The 20,356-nt window shown below is 34.1% G+C and overlaps 1 protein-coding gene across 1 annotated transcript in view; it reads left to right on the forward strand.

The window, feature by feature from the left end:
• The first annotated feature begins 785 nt into the window (after positions 1–785).
• Positions 786–20,356, forward strand: part of LOC114334046 (uncharacterized) — a 37,984-nt gene continuing 18,413 nt past the window's right edge. Inside the window, exons 1-4 of the mRNA XM_028284045.2 lie at positions 786–1,298; positions 8,476–8,593; positions 13,656–13,817; positions 14,265–14,498. Coding sequence (XP_028139846.1) covers positions 1,159–1,298; positions 8,476–8,593; positions 13,656–13,817; positions 14,265–14,498 — 654 coding nt within the window. The 5' untranslated portion in view covers positions 786–1,158. The remainder of the gene's footprint in view (positions 1,299–8,475; positions 8,594–13,655; positions 13,818–14,264; positions 14,499–20,356) is intronic.

Consider the following 20,356-nt stretch of genomic DNA (forward strand, 5'->3'; position numbering starts at 1 on the left):
TGCTTAAAATTTGTCCTTCTATCGATTTGTTGGGTTATTTTTAATAAAATAGTTTTCACCCCCGGGAAGGGGTGGTATCCACCCTCAGGGTAAAAGTGCAAGTTGCCACCAAATCAGTTTTGTTTCTTGAGGCATGCTCTAACTAGTCACCAATTTTCATGCAAATCGACGGAGGTTTAACAAAATAGGAGGTGAAAACCTTTAATGACTGCACTAACTTTCCCCTTTCATCCCTTATTGCTACTTCCTGTATCCACTGAGGTGTCAGCCTGAAAGGGGTCATAATTGTCAATATATAATGAACACATTTCACAGGACAAACTCCATATTACTTATGACGATGATTTTTCGGCTCTAACTCTCCGTCTATAATAAATACCGGTGTTTTTTGGACAAACAAGAATTAGCGTTTCGTGGTCATTTTGAGGGCGACGGCTCTGGCAATCGAGGCAATTATACAGGGAATTGTTAACATTAATTGCCAACATCTAGAAACATCAACTGTTTTTTCGGGAGTTTCAAGTGATATACAAAATGATATTATTGAAGCTATATGAGCCATTTAGCCATAAATATCTTCATTTTTTTTAAATAAGATTTTATGCATCTGGTTTTGGTAACACTTTAGAAAAATTCACGCGTCGCCACTGGTCCCTATGGTGTTTCATTGGAAGTTCACCACCAAAACCAATGTCTAGATCCGCTACTGAACAGGAGAGCATATTCGAAACAATTAAATCGAGTCGAGTCAGCTGATTTTATGAAGTTTGTATCTGTATCACGCCTACTGTGTGATTCGGCTGATTCGGCTGTTTTTTGTTTTTTTTTTTATATATCAATTCTTTTGCGTTCGGGTATTTTAACGGCTAGTCTCTATACCTACCTGATCTTAACCATCAGATACTGCACTTGCACTAAACATATTTTACTCGTATATAAATAATTTATTCAAGCACCATACAACCTTGACATTGTTGAAATTGAAATTAAGTCTATCTTCCACAGACGTGGCTCAACAAAAACAGCTGATAAGACGATAAAAACCGTGTGTAAAACGATACTCAACATTATTATTATTATATTTTATTACTCTCAGATTCAACAATTTTTATAAGAATTTGATTTATTGATCGTAGTGGATACTGTCTACTGTAAAATATGGCTCTTCCTGAAACCTTTGTACCGGGTTTTCATGATGAAGCAGCGGTGAGGAAAATGCAATATACTAAACTTGGAAACACTGATATGCACGTTTCGAAACTGTCATTGGGTACCGGCGGATTTTCTTATTTTTATGGGTAAGTAAGTGTAATCTCAGATAAATTTATTTATCGAAAAATATGATGAGTACACTGTTTTTAATTATGAATTTATTAATTTAAAATTTAGTTCATTTTATTAACGTTGCAATTAATAAAGTTTACTATTAATTCGTTTTAATGTAGTTTTTGACGTGACGGAAAAAATTTCAATCTAGATAAGTACACTAGCAAAACATAGGCGTTACGTTTATAGTAGGGGAGCCCAAGCGGGGATTTTTGCAGTTACTCGAGACTCGAGCGCATCAGATTATCACATGGGCGAAAGAAACCTTGTATTATTGGATCTTAATACAGGGGAGTTCGTTAAGGGGGGTCCGAAAAAAATCTATCCTTAGCAAAAATCGAAGTCGTCAGATTAATATAAGGTAAGTTAATTACATGCAAAAGAGTGTATATTTAAAAAATCTGACGATTTGAGCGGAGCGTAAAGAAATGAGTAAGTCACAAAATTTCACAAAAAAAGCGAAAAACTAAAAAATACGTGTTCAATATTTTTCAAAAATCTATCGAATGATACCAAACACCCCAGCAAACAGACTTGAGCCCAATTACGTGATAATTACGGTAAATTTACGGCAAATTTCAACGAATACGTAACTCGGTGATTTATGACGGGAAAAAAACGTATTTCAGTGCCAAATTATTCACCTATATATTAGTGCTTTCTTTATACATGTTTAACATTAGAATAATATAAAATCATAATGACGAATATAGTACATGTTTTTTATAATATTTGTGAATTTCGGTTACATCCCAAAGGTACGTTTATTTCACGTAATAATCACGAAACAGAAATAACTTCCTTTGGTTAAATTTTGAGAAATATTTTGGAAATAAAATTTTACAACGTTGTTGGTTAAATACGTATCGCTTGAATTTTACTCACTGTATTTTATGGACGTCGAAAAATTAGATGTATTTCACGTAAAAGTAATGTAAATAATACCAATATTTAAACAAAAAGTTTATGATTTCGCTTTTAAGATCATTTAGCGTAACTATTTCAATCCAACCTTGATTTGAAGCTATTATTTTCTTTAAAAATATCACAGGAGCTAAAAAGGAGTCTTATTTTCAAATCGCGCGCGGTGATGAAGTACTACCAAGCCTTTCTCCTCCTTTAAATACCATCACGTGACTAACATAGTTGGTTCGAAAACTAAATTAATCGATTTATCGAATAATAGATAGGATTATTTTTTTATATTATTCTGGTATTGAAATAGATTTTTAGTAAGACCAATTAGTTAATAGTAGAAGAAATTTAAAAACAAAAAGAAAATTTGTAATATGTACTATAATTGTAGAATAGTTTACTGTAATTTAAAAATAATCGATGATCATAACCTCTAATATCAGCTTCTCTGGCTTCTCACTATTCTCACAACAAAAAGTGAAGGGTGAAGAGCTTTATTTCCCTCGTTTCATTATAGGCGGGTTTATTTATAATAATGTCTTTCGTATTAACGTTTACCTCACTGCTCGAGGGTTGCAAGTGCCATGATGCAATTAGAAAAAACAAGAAAGTGTCCTCCTCGAAATAAAAAGTGACCTGTGTTGTGTTTTGTGTTGGCAAATTTTTTAATGTATCTTTAGGTCGGTACCATTTTTGGTTCATTACCTTGTATAATAATTATACAGGACAAATGTTTTAAAGTCTCTAAATTCTACTAAATAAATACATTGTTAATACTTTATATGCTTGTTTTATTTATATCATATTATGAGGATAATAATTACGTGATTCATAAGTTAATTAAAGTCGAATTATTTACGTGAACCGAGGACGTATCTTTCACGTGAATACTAATATATACATTCTCTAAAAGATACGTTAATTAACACGTATTTGCAACGTAAATTTCCCGAAATATTTTATTGCTATTTAAGGTAAATAACACGTCTATTAAAGACGAGTTATTCACGTAATTTAAAGACGTATTTTCAATGTGACATTCCAACCAAATTTTCACGTGAACTTCACGTAAGCAATTTACGTATATTGGTGACAAATGCACCCAAAATTCACGTAATTAACACGTCAGTCTGTTTGCTGGGACGGCCCTCCACGGAGTGGGGCGGGGGTTAAATTTATAATTTTAAATAATAGAAACCCCGCGATATTTCGCGAAATGAACATCAGATCGAAAAACTGTAAAATACACGTATTCAATATTTTTGAAAAATCTATCAAATGGCACCAAACACGACCCCCCACGGAGCTGGGGTGGTGGGTTACTTTAAAATCTTAAATAGGAGCCCCCAATTTTTATTGCAGATTTGGATTCTTTACGTAAAAATAAGCAATTTTATTCAAAACATTTTTTCGAATTATGGATATATGGCGCTATAATCGGAAAAAACGATTGTTGGAAATGAAAAATTAAATTAAAAAATGGAAAGTCCCCCACTTTATGGAAAACTTTACTTAACTTTTTTTGGTTTAGGACCTACCCTTCGCAACCCAATCGGTCCCCATAACTGCAAATTTAGCATACTTTCCTCCCTTACTATTAGTTTTTAAGAGGGATTTTTTAATAAAATCCAATGAATATTGTCAAATATCAGGGTGGACTCTTTTGACTGGCCCTTGGCTACGGTAGACTTGACTAGATCCCTCCACTTTTTCCGGTCCTTTACTTGTTCTCTCCAGTCCCTTGTTTCCGTTTCTTATATGTCAGTCCAAACGGCATCAAACCACTTCCTTGGTGGTCTCCCTCCTCTTCTCTTCCCTTTTTCTCCTGCTTGCAAAACTCTTAGGACGTTTTTTCTTTGACATTCATAAAACATGTCCCAACCCTCTAACTCTCTGGGCTCTGATTTTTTGCATTATTTTGGGTCTCTTATACAGGGTGTCCCGAAAAGATTGGTCATAAATTATACCACACATTCTGGAGTCAAAAATAGTTCGATTAAACCTAACTTACCTTTGCAAAAATGTGTTCATAAAAAAGTTACAGCCCTTTGAAGTTACAAAATGAAAATCGATTTTTTTCAATATATCGAAAACTATTAGAGATTTTTTATTGAAATTGGACATGTATCATTCATATGGCAGGATCATCTTAAAACAAAATTATAGTGAGATTTGTATATTCCATAAAAATTTTATGGGGGTTTTGATCCCTTAAACCCCCCCAAACTTTTGTGTACGTTCTAATTAATTTATTATTGTGGTACCATTAGTTAAACACAACGTTTTTAAAACATTTTTGCCTCTCAGTATTTTTTCGATAAGCGAGTTTTTATCGAGATGCGGCTTCTTTTTTAATATATTTACATAACAATTTTATGGGAGTTTTATTCCTTTAAACCCCCCAACTGTTTGTGGACGTTCCAATTAAACTATTTTTGTGGTAACATTAGTTAAACACAGTGTTTTTAAAACTTTTTTCCTCCTAGTCTTTTTTTGATAAGTCACCTTTTATCGAGATGTGGCTTCTTTTTCAAAATATACCTAAAAATGTAAATTATAATAGTATAGTATAGTTGATCCAAAAGATGGCATAACCCAGACATCCAAAGTGAAAGTTATCCTTCAACACCAAATTGTTCTATATGGTCCACACAATGTCCAGAAAAAAGTCACACCATTTTGTCGGGTTTGGGGGGAGAGGGGGGAGAAATCGGTAAATTCGTAGTTTTTTAAGTTTTTCGCCAATATTTCTAAAACTATGCGGTTTAGCATGAATAACCCTCTATACAAAATTGTTCTACATTAAATTTGAAATAAAAAGGCCCTATGCATAATCTTTCTAAAATGAATGGTTCCAAAGTTATGGAGGTAATATAGTATAACTGGCCCAAAAAAAGGCCTAACCAAAACATCCAAAGTAAAAGTTTTCCTCCAACACCAAAATGTTCTATATGGTCCACATATTGGTCAGTAAAAAGTTACACCATTTTGAGCCTCCGGTTTGGGAGGGAGATGGGAGAGAAGCGGTTAAATTAGTAGTTTTTTTAAGTTTTTCGTCAATATTTCTAAAACTATGCTTTAGCGTAAACAATGTTATATACAAAAATGTTCCACATGAAATTTAAAACAAAATATGTTCTATACATAATTGTTATAAAATCAACGGTTCCCGAGTTACAGAGGTTGAAAATCGAAGTTTTCGATACTTTTTATATTTTTTGGGCAATATTTATGATATAAATACAGTAAAACCTCGATAGAACGGACCTCTATTTAACGGACTTCGGATATACCGGACAAAAAATCCTATCAAATGTAAGAAAAAATGAAAACCGAATTCTGGAAGAAAAATCAGCAAGGACAGATTGACTGCTATAATTGTTGGCAAATCTCGTAAACCTAGAGGTGTCAAAGATATAATGCATATCTGCCCGTTCCATATTATAGCTCTAATAAGGCATGGTTCATCACAGATATTTGTAACTGCATGTGCAGTGAGAAAATTTCAAGAGAAGAAACGGGAAATACCGCCGAAAGAGGTGAAACTTTTATTGATTTTAGACAGCGCTCCTGCTTACCCCATTGAAAATATTCGACATTTAGAAGATGGCAACTTCTATATTTTTGCCAAAAAAATACATCGTTTATTAAACCCAGGGATCAGTGAATAATTTTGGCAACCAAACGAGTATATTGCAGAAAGTTTATAGATGAAGTAGAAAAGTAAAAAAGTAGCAAAAAAACTTGATTCCTTGTTCAATTACAGGCAGACGATATTCTCAAAAAAAATTTGATTGATTTTAAACCTATTTTTATATAACGGACTTTCGGCTTTAACGGACACCCTGTTCCCCCAATTAGTCCGTTGTATCGAGGATTTACTGTATACCAAAAACCCAGACATCCAAAGTGAAAGTTATTCTCCAACACCAAATTGTTCTCTATGGTCCACATAATATTCAGAAAAAAGTCACACCATTTTAAGCGTCGGGTTTAGGGGGGAGAGGGGAGAGAAATCGGTAAGTATAAAAAGTATCGAAAACCTCCACTTTTCACCCTCCGTAACTCTGGAACCGTTGCTTTTATAACAATTCTGTATAGAACCTTTTTTGTTTTAAATTTTATGTAGAATATTTTTTTATAGAACATTCCTTACGCTAAAGCATAGTTTTAGAAATATTAACGAAAACCCTAAAAAAACTACTAATTTACCGACTTCTCCCCCATCTACCCCCCCCCCCCCAAACCGGACGCTCAAAATGGTGTAATTTTTTACTGAACAATATGTGGACCATTTAGAACAATTTGGTGTTGAAGGAAAACTTTTACTTTGGATGTCTGGGTTAGGCCTTTTTTTGGACCAATTTATACTACCTCCGTAACTTTGGAACCGTTTATTTTAGAAGGGTTATGCATAGGGCCTTTTTTATTTCAAATTTAATGTAGAACAATTTTGTGTAGAGGGTTCTTCATGCTAAACCGCTTGGTTTTAGAAATATTGACGAAAAACGTTAAAAACTACGAATTTGCAGATTTCTCCCCCCCCCTCTCCCCCCCCCAAACCCGACGCTCAAAATGGTGTGACTTTTTTCTGAACATTATGTGGACCATATAGAACAATTTGGTGTTGGAGGATAACTTTCACTTTGGATGTCTGGGTTTGGGTCTAACTATACCATACTATAAATACTTTTTCAGATTATTAACAGGTGGTACTTAACCATATACAAATATGTGGTGGATTCGATAAATATTCAAAATATCTCGATAAATACTGGCTTATCGAAAAAGTCCTAAGAGGCAAAAATGTTTTAAAAACAGTGTGTTTATCTAATGGTGCCACACTAATAATTAAATTGAAACGTACACAAAACTTTGGGGGGTTTAAGGGAACAAAACCCCCATAAATTTTTTATGGGGTCCACAAATTTCACTTTAATTTTTATTTAAGATGCTGCTGCCATAAGAATGACACATGTCCATTTTCAATGAAAAATCTCTAAGAGTTTTCGATATATGAAAAAAAAAATGATTTTCATTTTGTAACTTCAAAGGGCTGTAACTTTTTTTGTGTACACTATTGTATATAGTTAAGTGAGGTTCAATCAACCTATTTTTGACACCAGAATCTGTGGTATAATTTATGACCAATCTTTTCGGGACACCCTGTATATCTCCATTAGCTCCTGGTTTGTTCTTCTGCACCATTCCATGTTAGCTCCCTTTATACCACAAAACACTTTTCTTGAGATTTTCCTCTCCCAAATCTCTAGCTTTTTTCTTCTTTCTGATTCATTGTCCAAATTTTACATGAATCATCACAGTTAGTCTCTTTTCGCAGGTTTTTATTTTACCTACTTCTTATAATTTTTGCTAATGCATACATTATACTGTTTCTCATAGTGCGATTCCTCTGTAATTTTCAGTTTTATCACCTTTCTTGTGAATTAGGCAGATGAATGTTGTATCTATTCTTCTATTCCATTGCTATAGCATTTTTTCGTTCTCCCATATTTTTATAATATGTTGAGCTGCATCTTTTGCTGCAGTACCTATATCTCGTTTTCTTTTAATATTTCTGCTGGTACTCCGCTTTCGCTCGTATTTTTATTATTTTTTAGGTCTCTTATTACTTCTATTATCCTTTTCTGTCGGCTCTATTGTGTTTGTTGTTATTCTGTTTCTTATGTTCGTTGCTGTATTTCTGTTCTTGTTTTGCTTTTATCGTTTAATAATTTCTCGAAATACTCTGTGCATTTGTTTAATTTTTCTGTGCTGTCTCCTATTAGTAACATACCTTTTTTATTTCCGCATTGTGCTCTTATTTTGTGTAATTCGTGTCTTTTTTACTCCTTAATAAAAGTTTCTAACATCTTTCTGTTTGGAGATAGTTGTCTTCTATTATTTCAAGTTGTGTTTCCAGTAATTTTCTCTTCTTTTGTTTTCATAATCGTTTAGCTTCTCTCCTTTTGGTTTTATAATGCTAATAACTTTTTTCTGTATTACTTCTAATATTTTCCATTTTTGCGTTATTCGTCTGTGCTAGGATTCTTTTGCAATGTTCACGCTCACCAAACCAGTGTTCTCTCTTTTCTTTTTTGCTTTCTAATGCTAAGGTCTGCCGCTTCTATCATGGCTGTTTGTATTAGTTCGCTTTCCTATCTTAATAAATTAATTCGTTCCCATTTTAATAAGTGTACCTATTGATATGGTTTTGTATTTTTTTGGCATTAGTGATTACGATATTGAAGAATGTAAGAAAACTGTCCATGAAGCTATAAAAAGAGGTATTAATTACATCGATACAGGTCCGTGGTACGGACATGGAACATCAGAAACGATATTAGGAAAAGTAAGTTCAATTCATAGTTACCTATATCAATAGTCCAGGAACCAAAGCTTTCAGCTCGATATTTTTACAGAATGGATCGATTTGCTTGAAAATTTGAGAATAAGTAGTGGATAGTCCAAGGATCAAAATCTATATAATGCCGAAAGGCGCTGTTACCATGGAGGTGGTTGCCACCCCACCTTGGGGGTGGAAATTTTTGAAGTTATACTTCTTTACGGGCGTAATGACGGTGAAATTTTATATGGGAAAACCTAGCGACCGGGCGCATGCGCATTATAACTTTGTTCTGATTGGATGTTCAAATGACATGACAAAAATTATCCGATATGGCAGCTGTGACACAGCTGTGGGACTGTGCATGGTTTGGTTATAATGTATGCTTGTTGCGTTTTAAAATTTGTAGGAAGAGAAACAACAAACAAAAAGTTAGTTAATGGTTATACTGCCTTTTTAAATAGTTTTCATATTATATTTTTGGACTTATTTACATAGAAGAGATGATTGTTGCATGCCAATGTGAAAGCTCATCAAACTGTGCCTAGTATGAGTGCCGCAGATCTCGCTTATTCAAAGCTAAATAATCTTTCACTGGTAAGTGTTTTATAAATAGTTGATCAAATTTTGTTATGATATTTGAACATAGCCACTTCGCACGACGCAATTGATTGCGAAATTTATTAGTCGTTATACGGGCTCCGATACCTACCTTGAACCTACCAAAATACATAAGTAGTATGTAATACTTTTATTTTACACCTTAATATTCACCTAATATATTGTCTTCTTACCCTATGTTTTGTTGTATTTTTTCAATTCTAAATCATTTCAATTCAAAATCAAAATAATTTGATTTACATAAGTTAAAAATGTCAAAAGGTTAATCTGTTTAGTTAGACGATCTTCGCACATAATGACAAGCTGTGTCTGTAGCGCAGTTTTAATGCGGGTGAATCCCAATACAACGCAAATACCAGCCGCGTGGTAAGTTGGTTCGAATCCCAATAGAAACTTTTATTTTTTTATTTTTTTTTTATACATTTTATGATTTAAGTATATTTATTATATAATTTTATTTTCAGAAAATACGTATTTAGTTAAAAATTTTTCCGACAATTAATGTTCAGAAATCATTTGTGGCATTTTTAATGTGTTTGTGTGTGTTTTATTTTTTTATTATTTTAATTTTTGGCACTGTTTTAATAAAAATGTTTGAGAAGTATTAAGTATAAATTAATTTAATATTTAAATAAAATATAAATAAAAAGTATATTAATTTCGTTTATAATCATATAATCATATAATCATATAATAGAAGTATAACTTCTTACGTGCGTACAAAGTACACACACATTCTTTTTTTATTATATTTTGACCGCAAAAGTTGATAAAAACATTCATTTTAAGTTTTTCATTCGAAAAATTAATATTTTTCGATTTATTCGCTATCGAAAGTGTTAGTTTTATATAGAAAAAATCAATGTTTTTCGATATTATACCTACTCATTTACGATTCACTCAATTTTTGCCGTAGAAAATTTTTTTCAAACCAAGTTCTTGGGATTTAAATAAACCACAATTTCATATTTAAACACTTTTTCGTATCTCTGATCCTAATCTTTCTATTTTGAAGAAAATTTCATTTTTTACCAAACTACAAAAATGCGTTCATTTTTGATCATTCTAAGCCAGTCAAACTTCTGGAATCTATTACTAATACATAAATAATGAAGTATGAATAAGGGCACTAAAAACACCGCTAACTTACATTATTAAGCTTCCAACTGGATTTCTCCTTTTTTTTTCAAAAAAATATATTGATTTTTTAACCGTAACTTTTTTTATTTTTTGTCCTAGAAAGTTTGGTAAAAAGAATTTTGTAGCTATCTACAAGATCTACAAGGCTATTAATATTAAATCCTTTTAAAATCCTAAGTCGCAAAAATAGCCCAGTAAATGAACGGGAAATTCGGCAATACCGTGTAATTTTCAGGGGCAACTCCGAATTGCATGAAAATTTGGATTTAGGTTCTACTTACCCTACACTTCAAAGTTGAAATTGTGCCGTTGGTTGCTTTTACTTGGGGGGTGACAGTCACCCCTTCTCGGGGGTGAAAAAACATACGTTCAAGATAAGACTGGAAATGGATAAATTGACTGATATTAAACAACTTTTGTTCTATAGAGTTTTTTACGTAAGTCAATACTTTTCGAGTTATTTGCCATTGAAAATGTTGATTTTTCGACAAAAAAAAACTACGTTTTTAGAAGGTTTTTCGCAAATAACTCAAAAAGTAAATATTTTATCGAAAAAAATATCCTTAGCAAAAGTTTAGCTTATAAAAAACCCAAAAAAATGGTGTATCAGTAAAGTCTATCAATAAAATAAAAACAAAGTTGTAGCTCATAAAAAATACGTCGTTATTCGTCTAATTCCAAATCGAAATTTCAAGGTGAAATCAACGAAAAATTAAGCACTTTTCGGGAAAAACCCATTTAAACTAAGTGTTTATAAAAAGCTTTGTTTTAATTGTTAATAAAAGTTTTAGCATTAAAAATAAGCGAGTTACGCTCAAAATAAAGTTGGTCCTCTTTTTTTTTGTAAAAAATCATGAAAATCTCGCCGTGTTTAGCTCCCCAAATGAAATTAATCGCTACCGCTTTACAAACAATTTACTTACCTATCTATTTTTTATATGATCTGTCAGTCTCACCGGTTTAAAGTGTTTATTTTTGAAAGGGTTATAATTGAGAAAACTTGAATGGGTCACTAATCACGAGTGTATGCAAATTTTGAACAGCCATATCTTAACCAATTTTTGTTTTATGGAGAAACAAAATAAACTAGCATATTTATAATAGCAAAACCTACATTTTTTTATACTTTAAAATTTATCTTATCACTAATACTTTTTAAGTTATTTTGAAAAAATGAAGAAGAACGTATTTTTCATGAGCTACAACTTTGCTTCTACTCAGTTTGTAGACTGCTTTACTGGTACACCATTTTTTTTCGTTTTTTTATAGGCTACACTTTTGCTAAAAATATTTTTTTCGATAACATATTTACTTTTTGAGTTATTTGGGAAAAACGGTCTGAAAACGTAGTTTTTTTTGTCGAAAAATCAACATTTTAAATCGCGAATAACTCAAAAAGTATTGACTTACGTAAAAAACTTTATAGAACAAAAAGTGCTTAAAATAAGTCAATTTATCCATTTCTGGCCTTATTTTAAACACGAGTTTTTCACCCCCCGAGTAGGGTTAAATGTCACCCCTTAAGTAAAAGCAACCAACGGCACAAATTCAACTTTGAAGTGGAGGGTAAGTAGAACCTAAATCAAAATTTTCATGCAATTCGGAGTTGCCCTGGAAATTACACTCCAAAACGGTCATTTATTGGGCTAAAAGAGGTGACAGTAAAAGAGTTGGTAAAGGTGGTTTTTGCATGTTATTACAAGTTTTAACTGTGAATAGCTCAATCAGTTTTTCATATAACAAACAAAATATTTGCTAACTCCGTTCTTGGGAATTAAATAAGCTACAATTTTAGATTGATATATTTTTTCGTATCTCTGATGCTAATCTTTCTATTCTGAAGAAAAGGGCATTTTTTACCAAACTACAAAAATTCGTTATTCGCTTTTAACTCCATTTTTTTTAAAACTAATCATTCTAAGGGCCAATTTCTCATATCGAGTTCAACTCCAGTTTAACCTGAACTTCTAGTAAACGTCAGTTTAAAGTCAAAATCGTCTTTCTCAATTCCCGTTCAACCGATGGCAGTTTAAACTTGAACGATGCTTGAACGGTGGAATTCGGCCGTTCAAAGATTTCAGAACTCAGTTCAGATGATTTCATGGACTACGCATGCGTTGTATTAACACGAAACGCTGTCATAATATAAATATATCCTATTTTATTATATTAAGCCTAACGATAAACGATAACATTATTTGTGTTTTTATAATATTTATTTATAATTATTAAAATGACTATTTGACTATAAATACTTAAATTTAACTTTATTCAAAAACAGCATAAAAAAGGTAGTTCAAAATGGCGACAGTTTTTACCTTTTGCCATCTATTGGCATTTCTCGAAAGCTGTAGAACGAGCACTGACATGAACGCGCAATGAGAAATGCATTCCAAACAGAACCGGAGATCACCCGTGAACCCGGTTCAACTGAACCATAGATTAACGCAGGTATGAGAAATCGACCCTTAGCCGCTCAAACCTTTAGAACCTATTAATATGTAATACTAAAATCTAGAAGACCAAATAAGGTCAATGACTAATTTTAATTAGGGTGGTAAGTAGAGAGAAGTTTCCGATCACTTTTTCGCTGAAAAAAATAGGGACTGACATTCTTTTCATATTAAGTCATTTAATTTTTGAGCTAGAGATCTTTTTTTATTTCTGTAGATAGATATTTTTAAACACTTTAAATTAGTTTGAACAAGTTATCTTTGAAAAATGCACAGTTTTCCCGTCTTTTGAGTTTGAAACTACATTTGACGAAGAAGAGGTAACATATAATAAAGTATAGCTCGATTACTATTGGTCTTAAAGAAAATAAAAAAACTGTTTTATTTATTTTTTCAAAAGGTACATTTTTGTTAAGCAAAGTTGTTTTGATAAAACGAAAACTTTTTGAGCTATTAGCAGAAAACTGATTAAAAACATTAAGTTTTTCGATATAAAACTAACACTTTCGATAGCGAATAAATCGAAAACTATTAATTTTATCAAAAAAATGTATAGAACGTTTTTTGCTTAGAATGAATGTTTTTACCAACTTTTGCGGTCAAAATAAAATAAAAAATTTCCACCCTCGAGATGGGATGGCAACCACCCCCATGGTAAAAGCGCCTTTTGGCCTCATATAGATTTTGATCCTTGGACTATCTACTACTTATTCTCAAATTTTTAAGCAAATCGATCTATTCTGTCAAAATTGCGAGGTTTTGGCCTATTTTAAGCTTCATTTCAAGATTTATCTGCATTTTGAATACTTTTTGAAAGTTTTAACGAGTTACATTGACGTTTTTTAATCTTTAAGTGTTTGGAAGGAATTCCGAGGAAAGCTTACTACCTAGCAACAAAAATTGGACGTTATGAGCAGGATCCAAAGTTAATGTTCAATTTTTCTGCCCAAAAAACTCGAGAAAGTATAAATACATCTTTGAAAAGGCTGAAAGTAGACTATGTTGATGTTTTACAGGTAATAATTTAATCTAAAGATCAATAAATTAAGGGCGTAGCCGCAAAATTTCGGGTCCAACGCTTCTTAAATGCATTCATTTTTTTTTTCGAATCCTGAGATAACTAATAAGTATTTTAAAAAAATTTAACCGCAGAATGAAAGATGAAAGCAGCTGAAAGTCCTCAGAATAAACAAAAAGTTTCTTTTGAATGAGATATTTGAAATTAAAAATCACACTAAATTTTCTCTTTTTGTTTCAGCCCTGTAACTTATTAAAATAAACATAAAAGTTTTCAGTGACTTTTGACCCTCGGTAATAACGTAATCATTCATTCTACGTTTAAAATTTTCAAAAATACTAGTTTTCTCAGGATTCGAAAAAAATTAATGTATTTAAAAAGCATTGGAGCCGAAATTTTGCGCCTACCTTAATTATAGTAGTTAATAACGAACAATTAAATTTAGGTACATGATGTAGAATTCTCTCCTAGTATGGACACCATTCTAAACGAGACCTTACCAACATTAGAAGAACTTAAGAAGGAAGGAAAAACTAGATATATCGGTATAACAGGTTATCCTGTCTCTACCTTAGTAGAAGTAATAGAAAAAAGCAAAATCAGTATTAACATGATATTGAGTTACTGTAGACTGACCATGATTGACGATACCTTAAGATCATTTATTCCAACGTTACAAGTAAATAATTTAGTTGTTTCTATCTTATAAAATTTTTTTAAATATACTGAGACACCCAAAAGGAATAATTTCTTAAACTTAATTTTTTGGCAACTTGGTAGATTTACATCAAGAACGAAACGATAAGTTGGCAAGAATATTTACATAATAAAAAACGTAATAAAAAAAAGAATGTGTGTGTACTTTGTACGCACACGTAAGAAGTTATACTTCTACTACATATTATGTGATTTTTAAGACAATACCAAAAATTTAAAAAAATAAAAGAATAAAACCAAAAATTTTAAAAAATAAAAGAATAAAACGCACACAAACACATTGAAAAATGCCACAAAGAAAAAATGATTTCTGAACGATAATAGTTGTTGGCAAAAATTTTAAATACGCATTTTCTGAAAAAAAAAATTATATAACAAATATACTTACAATCATAAAATGCATAAAAAAATAAAAACTTGCATCGGGAATCGAACCCGTGAATTTCGTTGCGCTTTGATTCGTAATCGAAGCCTAGACTCACTCGTCCAATTCCACATTATTTGTCATGTGGAAAAATAGGGTAACTGAACGTTTTACTGTTTGACAGTTGTTTTGAATATAATTAAATTATGTAGTTTAAATTTTGTGGAAGAAAATATAAAAATATAACAAAACAGTAAGAAAACAATATATTAGATGAAGATTGGTAGAACTTTTGTTGGTAATCAAATTAAGTATGTAAATCAAAGCATTACATACCTACTAGATAAATAAATCTACGCCAAAAAATCATAATTTAAAAATAAAAATCGGACCTAATTTGGGATTTCTCTCTAAAATCCCCATTCTTGAGAAAATAAATTTACAGTAGAGCGTCGATTATCCGAACGTCGATCAACCGAACGACCGCTTATTCGAACTATCGACTCCCGCGTCCCGCACTCGAATACCGAGCAAGCGTTAGTAATTGACGCTTAAAATATCTTCAATTTTCTTCAATATTGTATCCAAAAATAATTATGTTGTTGCAAAGACTGCACTTTTTGTTTAGTTGCTAGGTGTCATTATCAAGATATAAATAAATATGTAGGTATATAAATATGGCTTTTATTCACTTGTGGATAAATATGTATGACTATAAATATGTATCAATATATTGTAGTTCGATTATCCGAACAAATCGGTTTTCCGAACACCTATGTCCCCCAATTAGTTCGGATAATCGACGCTCTACTGTATTTCAACCTAATCCAAATGTATAATTACAATATGATTATAATAAAAACTACTTACCAAATTAGAATGAGTTTTCCTTGTCCAAAATAGTCCAAAAGTCCAAAAATATAGGTATATGAAAACTATTTAGAAGGCAGTATAACTATTAATTAACTGTTTGTTGTTTCTTTTCACAAATTTTAAAACGCAACAACCATAAATAATCTAACTACAGCTGTGCCACAGCCGCCATATTGAATAATTTTTGACATGTCATTTGAACATCCAATCAGAACAAAGTTAATGCGCATGCGCCGGGGTCATAGGTTTTAACATATAAAAATTCACCCTCATATCGCCGGTAAAGAAGTATAACTTCAAAAAATTAATAATGAGTTTGGCGACCCCGTAGCTGAATACACTCCTGTACACCTCTAGACATTTACAGAATGAGATGATCGATATCTGCTTTTAGCAACTCGTTTCAAGCAACTTGAACTTTATGGGTTAACTCTGCCAAAGTTTGTTGAGGATGGTGCAAAGTGGACAGTCTCCTTTCCATCATATCCCATACATGTGCGATAGGATTTCAATCCGGTGAAAAGGGGGGGCATTAACGCTCGCTTAGCTAAGGCAGTAAAGATGTCATAAACATAACGCGGAGCTGTCATACTGCCTCGAATAAACACAAGTGGTGATCGGCTACCATAGGCAATAGCCCTTAAACCATTACTCCAACTACTGTCCTGTCCTGTGTACATGCCTCTCAATAGCAAACCCGATATCTCCACGGCGGCGTCTTACCATCCTACGACCATCATGCATTCCTAAACAAAATCACGATTCATCACTGAATACTACATTATGCCATTCTGCCACCCAATGCTGTCGTTCTCTGCACCAATTCAAACATTGATGACAGTGGTCCGCAGTCAAAGGAAGCTCTAGTGGTGGGCGGAATGAAACCAGTCTAAAGGATCGAATGCGACGGTATAGTGTACGCGTAGTAACAGGTCTACCTTCTACTCCAAACCATTGGTCAGCGATTTAACGTGTAGTAGCAAAACGGTCTCGTAGAGCCAGTAGTCTAAAGAACTTATCTTGACGCTCTGTGCTACTCTTCGGTTAACCAGTTGGTATTCTTCGTGTTCCTCTACCTTCGTTTGTCCACTCACGACACACACGCATAACAGTCATTGCCGTACAATTAACACGACGGCCAATTTCGCGATACGACAAACCCATATTTCTATAGGTAGGGTTACCATACGTCCGGACAGTCCGGATTTGAAAGACATGTCCGGATTGGCGTCCGGATATGAGAAATGTTCGGATGTTTTTCTTTATTAAAAAAAATGGAAAATACTAGGCCCAACGGTGGTCTAAAGTATGTTAAAACATAGGTGTATACGATGTATTTTAAACTGACAGAGAATTTCGATGTTAGTTGCATATTGTAGCGCAACAGCTGTACTTTTAATTGTGCCAGATGCATTTTGCATATAAATGTACAATGTAGAGGTAGCAACACAGTCAAATTCACATTTTACATTTTCTACAACCCCTTGGACTACCCCTGTCCGGATTTGGCCTTAATAAATTATGGTAACCCTATCTATAGGCAACAGTTCTACTCCTGTCAAAATCTCCAACATGGTGGTAAGTTTGGTGTCTTCGAACTCGAGGCATTTTCTTACACTGAATACAATTAGACTCAGGAATAATAACTACAAATTTCTGTACCAGCCGGTCAATCGGTCTCTTCACAAAAAAAAATTAAAGTTAAAACTTTATTTTTACAAAAAGTATATGTAAAGGATAAACATTCATATTGTTATAATAGCATGCTTTAAATATAGTCAGTCTGTTTAAATATAGTCAAAAATTGAGTTCAAGAAAGTATTTCGTCTGGGTGTAACGCTTCTAATGTCACTGAGTATACTGTAGCGTGATTAGTGTAATTACTTCTAATTACAATAAAACTAGCGGTTCGTAATTTATATACGACTTTATTTATATAAGTTACAGACGAATTTATCTTATACACTAAACTTATTCACAAAATATGCCCGTATTTATACCCAGTTGTTATTCTGGAACAATCGACTCCCATCTCGAGCTATCGGCTTGTTCCGCCTACGTGACGTACCTTCCAGAATTCTCCGGCGAGGCCTAGCACATCCGATTACGTCATTCTCGAGGTGTTTACTGTTATATGGGGATCGGCCAAGATTTCTCTTCCGCTACACTGCTCCCCTCTTAAGATCTGAGCGTCTCGATCAGCAACTCTAAATGAAGGCCCAGGATGGCGGAATCTACACGACTCTCCAGCTCTGCATACACCCTTCAAGAAGAAATAACAGTCTACTGTCTTTGAAGGGTACGACATCTTCGGGTTCATGCAACACACAGTGATTTGTACACCAGTTCCTCTGAAGACCACTTCAAGCATGCTTCTCACAATCTTCCAATCCAGATTTTCTACTGCATGGCCTATTTTTGGTAAAGCCAAATTTTTGATGTCATAATTACACACGATTTTCTTCAAATTAGTTAGAACACGCCATATGTTCTCGTAGCTTGGCGTGTCCGTATAAGACTTTCTGGTCACCATATACAGCAAAGATCGAGGACCATCTTCCAATCGCAGTACTCTTCCAATTTTAGGCTGCTGATTTCTTAACTCGTCCAGGCGGCCGAACTTTCTATTGAATACGGACGATATTCCTTTAGTCATCTCGAGGTCTTGGGCAACACAGTGGGCCAGAGAGACGTTTTCTGGAACACCAAACAGATCTTGCTGAACTTCTGTGGTCACGCCGAATCTAGCACTCTTTCTCGCTGCGTAATTTGACATAAATTGATTAAAACTTGGCTGTACGACATCTTTCATCTCCTGTTGGAGGACTCGTGCTTCTTCTGTTTCATTTGAGCCAGCATATGGTGCAAGACGATTTATGTGAATAACTTTTGGTTTACCGTTTGGCAACTTCTTAATTCTATATATTACGTCATTTATTTTCTTCTTAACTTCATATGGACCTTCCCATTGTCTTTGCAGTTTAGGACATAAGCCTCGACGACGTTGCGGATTATAAAGCCAGACAAGATCACCTACTTCGAAGCTTTCATTCTTGCATCGAGAATCATATTGATCTTTCATTCTGTCACTGGCTATCTGGATGTGTTGTCGGGCAAGTTCATGAATGTTGTTCATTCGTAATTTCAGGCGGTCAACGTAGTCTTCGCCTGCAACATGTTCCTCGGAAGGTCCGCAGCCAAACTCTAGGTCGCAGGGCAACCGAACTTCACGACCCAACATCAGGCAGGTTGGTGTTTGACCTGTAGTTTCATTTACGGCCGAGCGGTAGGCCATCAGGAATGAATGAATGTGTTGGTCCCAATCTCGCTGATGTTCAGATACAACTTTGGACAAGTGTTTACCCATCGTTCGGTTCATCCTCTCGACCATCCCATCTGATTGAGGATGCAGGGGTGTTGTTCTGGTCTTATTGGCACCAATCAATTTACAAACGTTTTGGAAAAGAGCTGACTCAAAGTTTCGCCCTTGGTCGGAGTGGATCTCCAAGGGAACACCAAATCGGCTAAAGAATTCTTTAACAAGTACCTCTGCAACGTTAGCAGCTTCTTGATTTGGTAATGCATAGGCCTCAGTCCATTTTGTAAAATAATCCATGGCTACCAGGATGTATTTATTTCCAGCATCGGTTTCTGGAAATGGACCTGCAATGTCGATAGCTACTCTTTCCATAGGACTTCCAACATTGTACTGTCTCATGGGTGCTCTCTTTTTACCAACCGGACCATTACCGGATGCACACGGTTCACATTTTCGGCACCATCTTCTTACATCATCTTTACAGTTCACCCAATAGAACCGTTCTCGAACCTTTTGCAGAGTCTTCGTAATACCAAAGTGTCCACCTGATGTACCGTCATGCAACTGACGCAATACTTCTGACACTTTACTTTTAGGTACAATTAACTGAAGCTTAGATTCTGTACCATCATCGTTCTCAAAGGTTCTGTACAGAAGATCATCTTTTAGTATCAGGCAATTCCATTGGCTCCAGTAGGCCTTGACTTCTGGACTACATGCACTAATGTTTTGCCAACTAGGTCTCTCACCTCGACGCATCCAATCCAATACTCTTTTTATACATGGATCGTCTTCTTGGGCTTCTTGTAACTGTTGTGGCTGCCATTGCTCATTAACGACGGTAGTTCGTCTCACAGGGCAAAGCTGTTCATCTACTTTAAGCCGGTGATTACAACTTTCACTGCATGGCCGTATCGAGGAAGCATCTGTATTTGAACCAACTCTTCCAGCCCTCTTCATGCGTCTCTTCGGCATCGTGTCACGAATCACCCTCCGTACCATTTCCACCAAACGTTCATCTTTTCTCTTATCGCCTTTTTCCACGGTTATTACTCGATTGTTTCGTGAAGCTTGGCTAGCTGCTTCGTGTTCCAAGGCAATAGCAAGTGCTTCATCTAAAACTTTCGGTCTTGCTAGTCGTAAAGCTTTCTGTAGTTCATTATCTTTCAGCCCATTGACGAAGGTATCTACTGCAATTTCTTCTAAAACGCTGTCTGGCACCTCTGGATAAGCCAACCGCACCACACGAGCCACATCTGCTTCA

The sequence above is a fragment of the Diabrotica virgifera genome, chromosome 9 (assembly GCF_917563875.1).
Source record: "Diabrotica virgifera virgifera chromosome 9, PGI_DIABVI_V3a".
In the NCBI taxonomy this organism is placed as follows: domain Eukaryota; kingdom Metazoa; phylum Arthropoda; class Insecta; order Coleoptera; family Chrysomelidae; genus Diabrotica; species Diabrotica virgifera.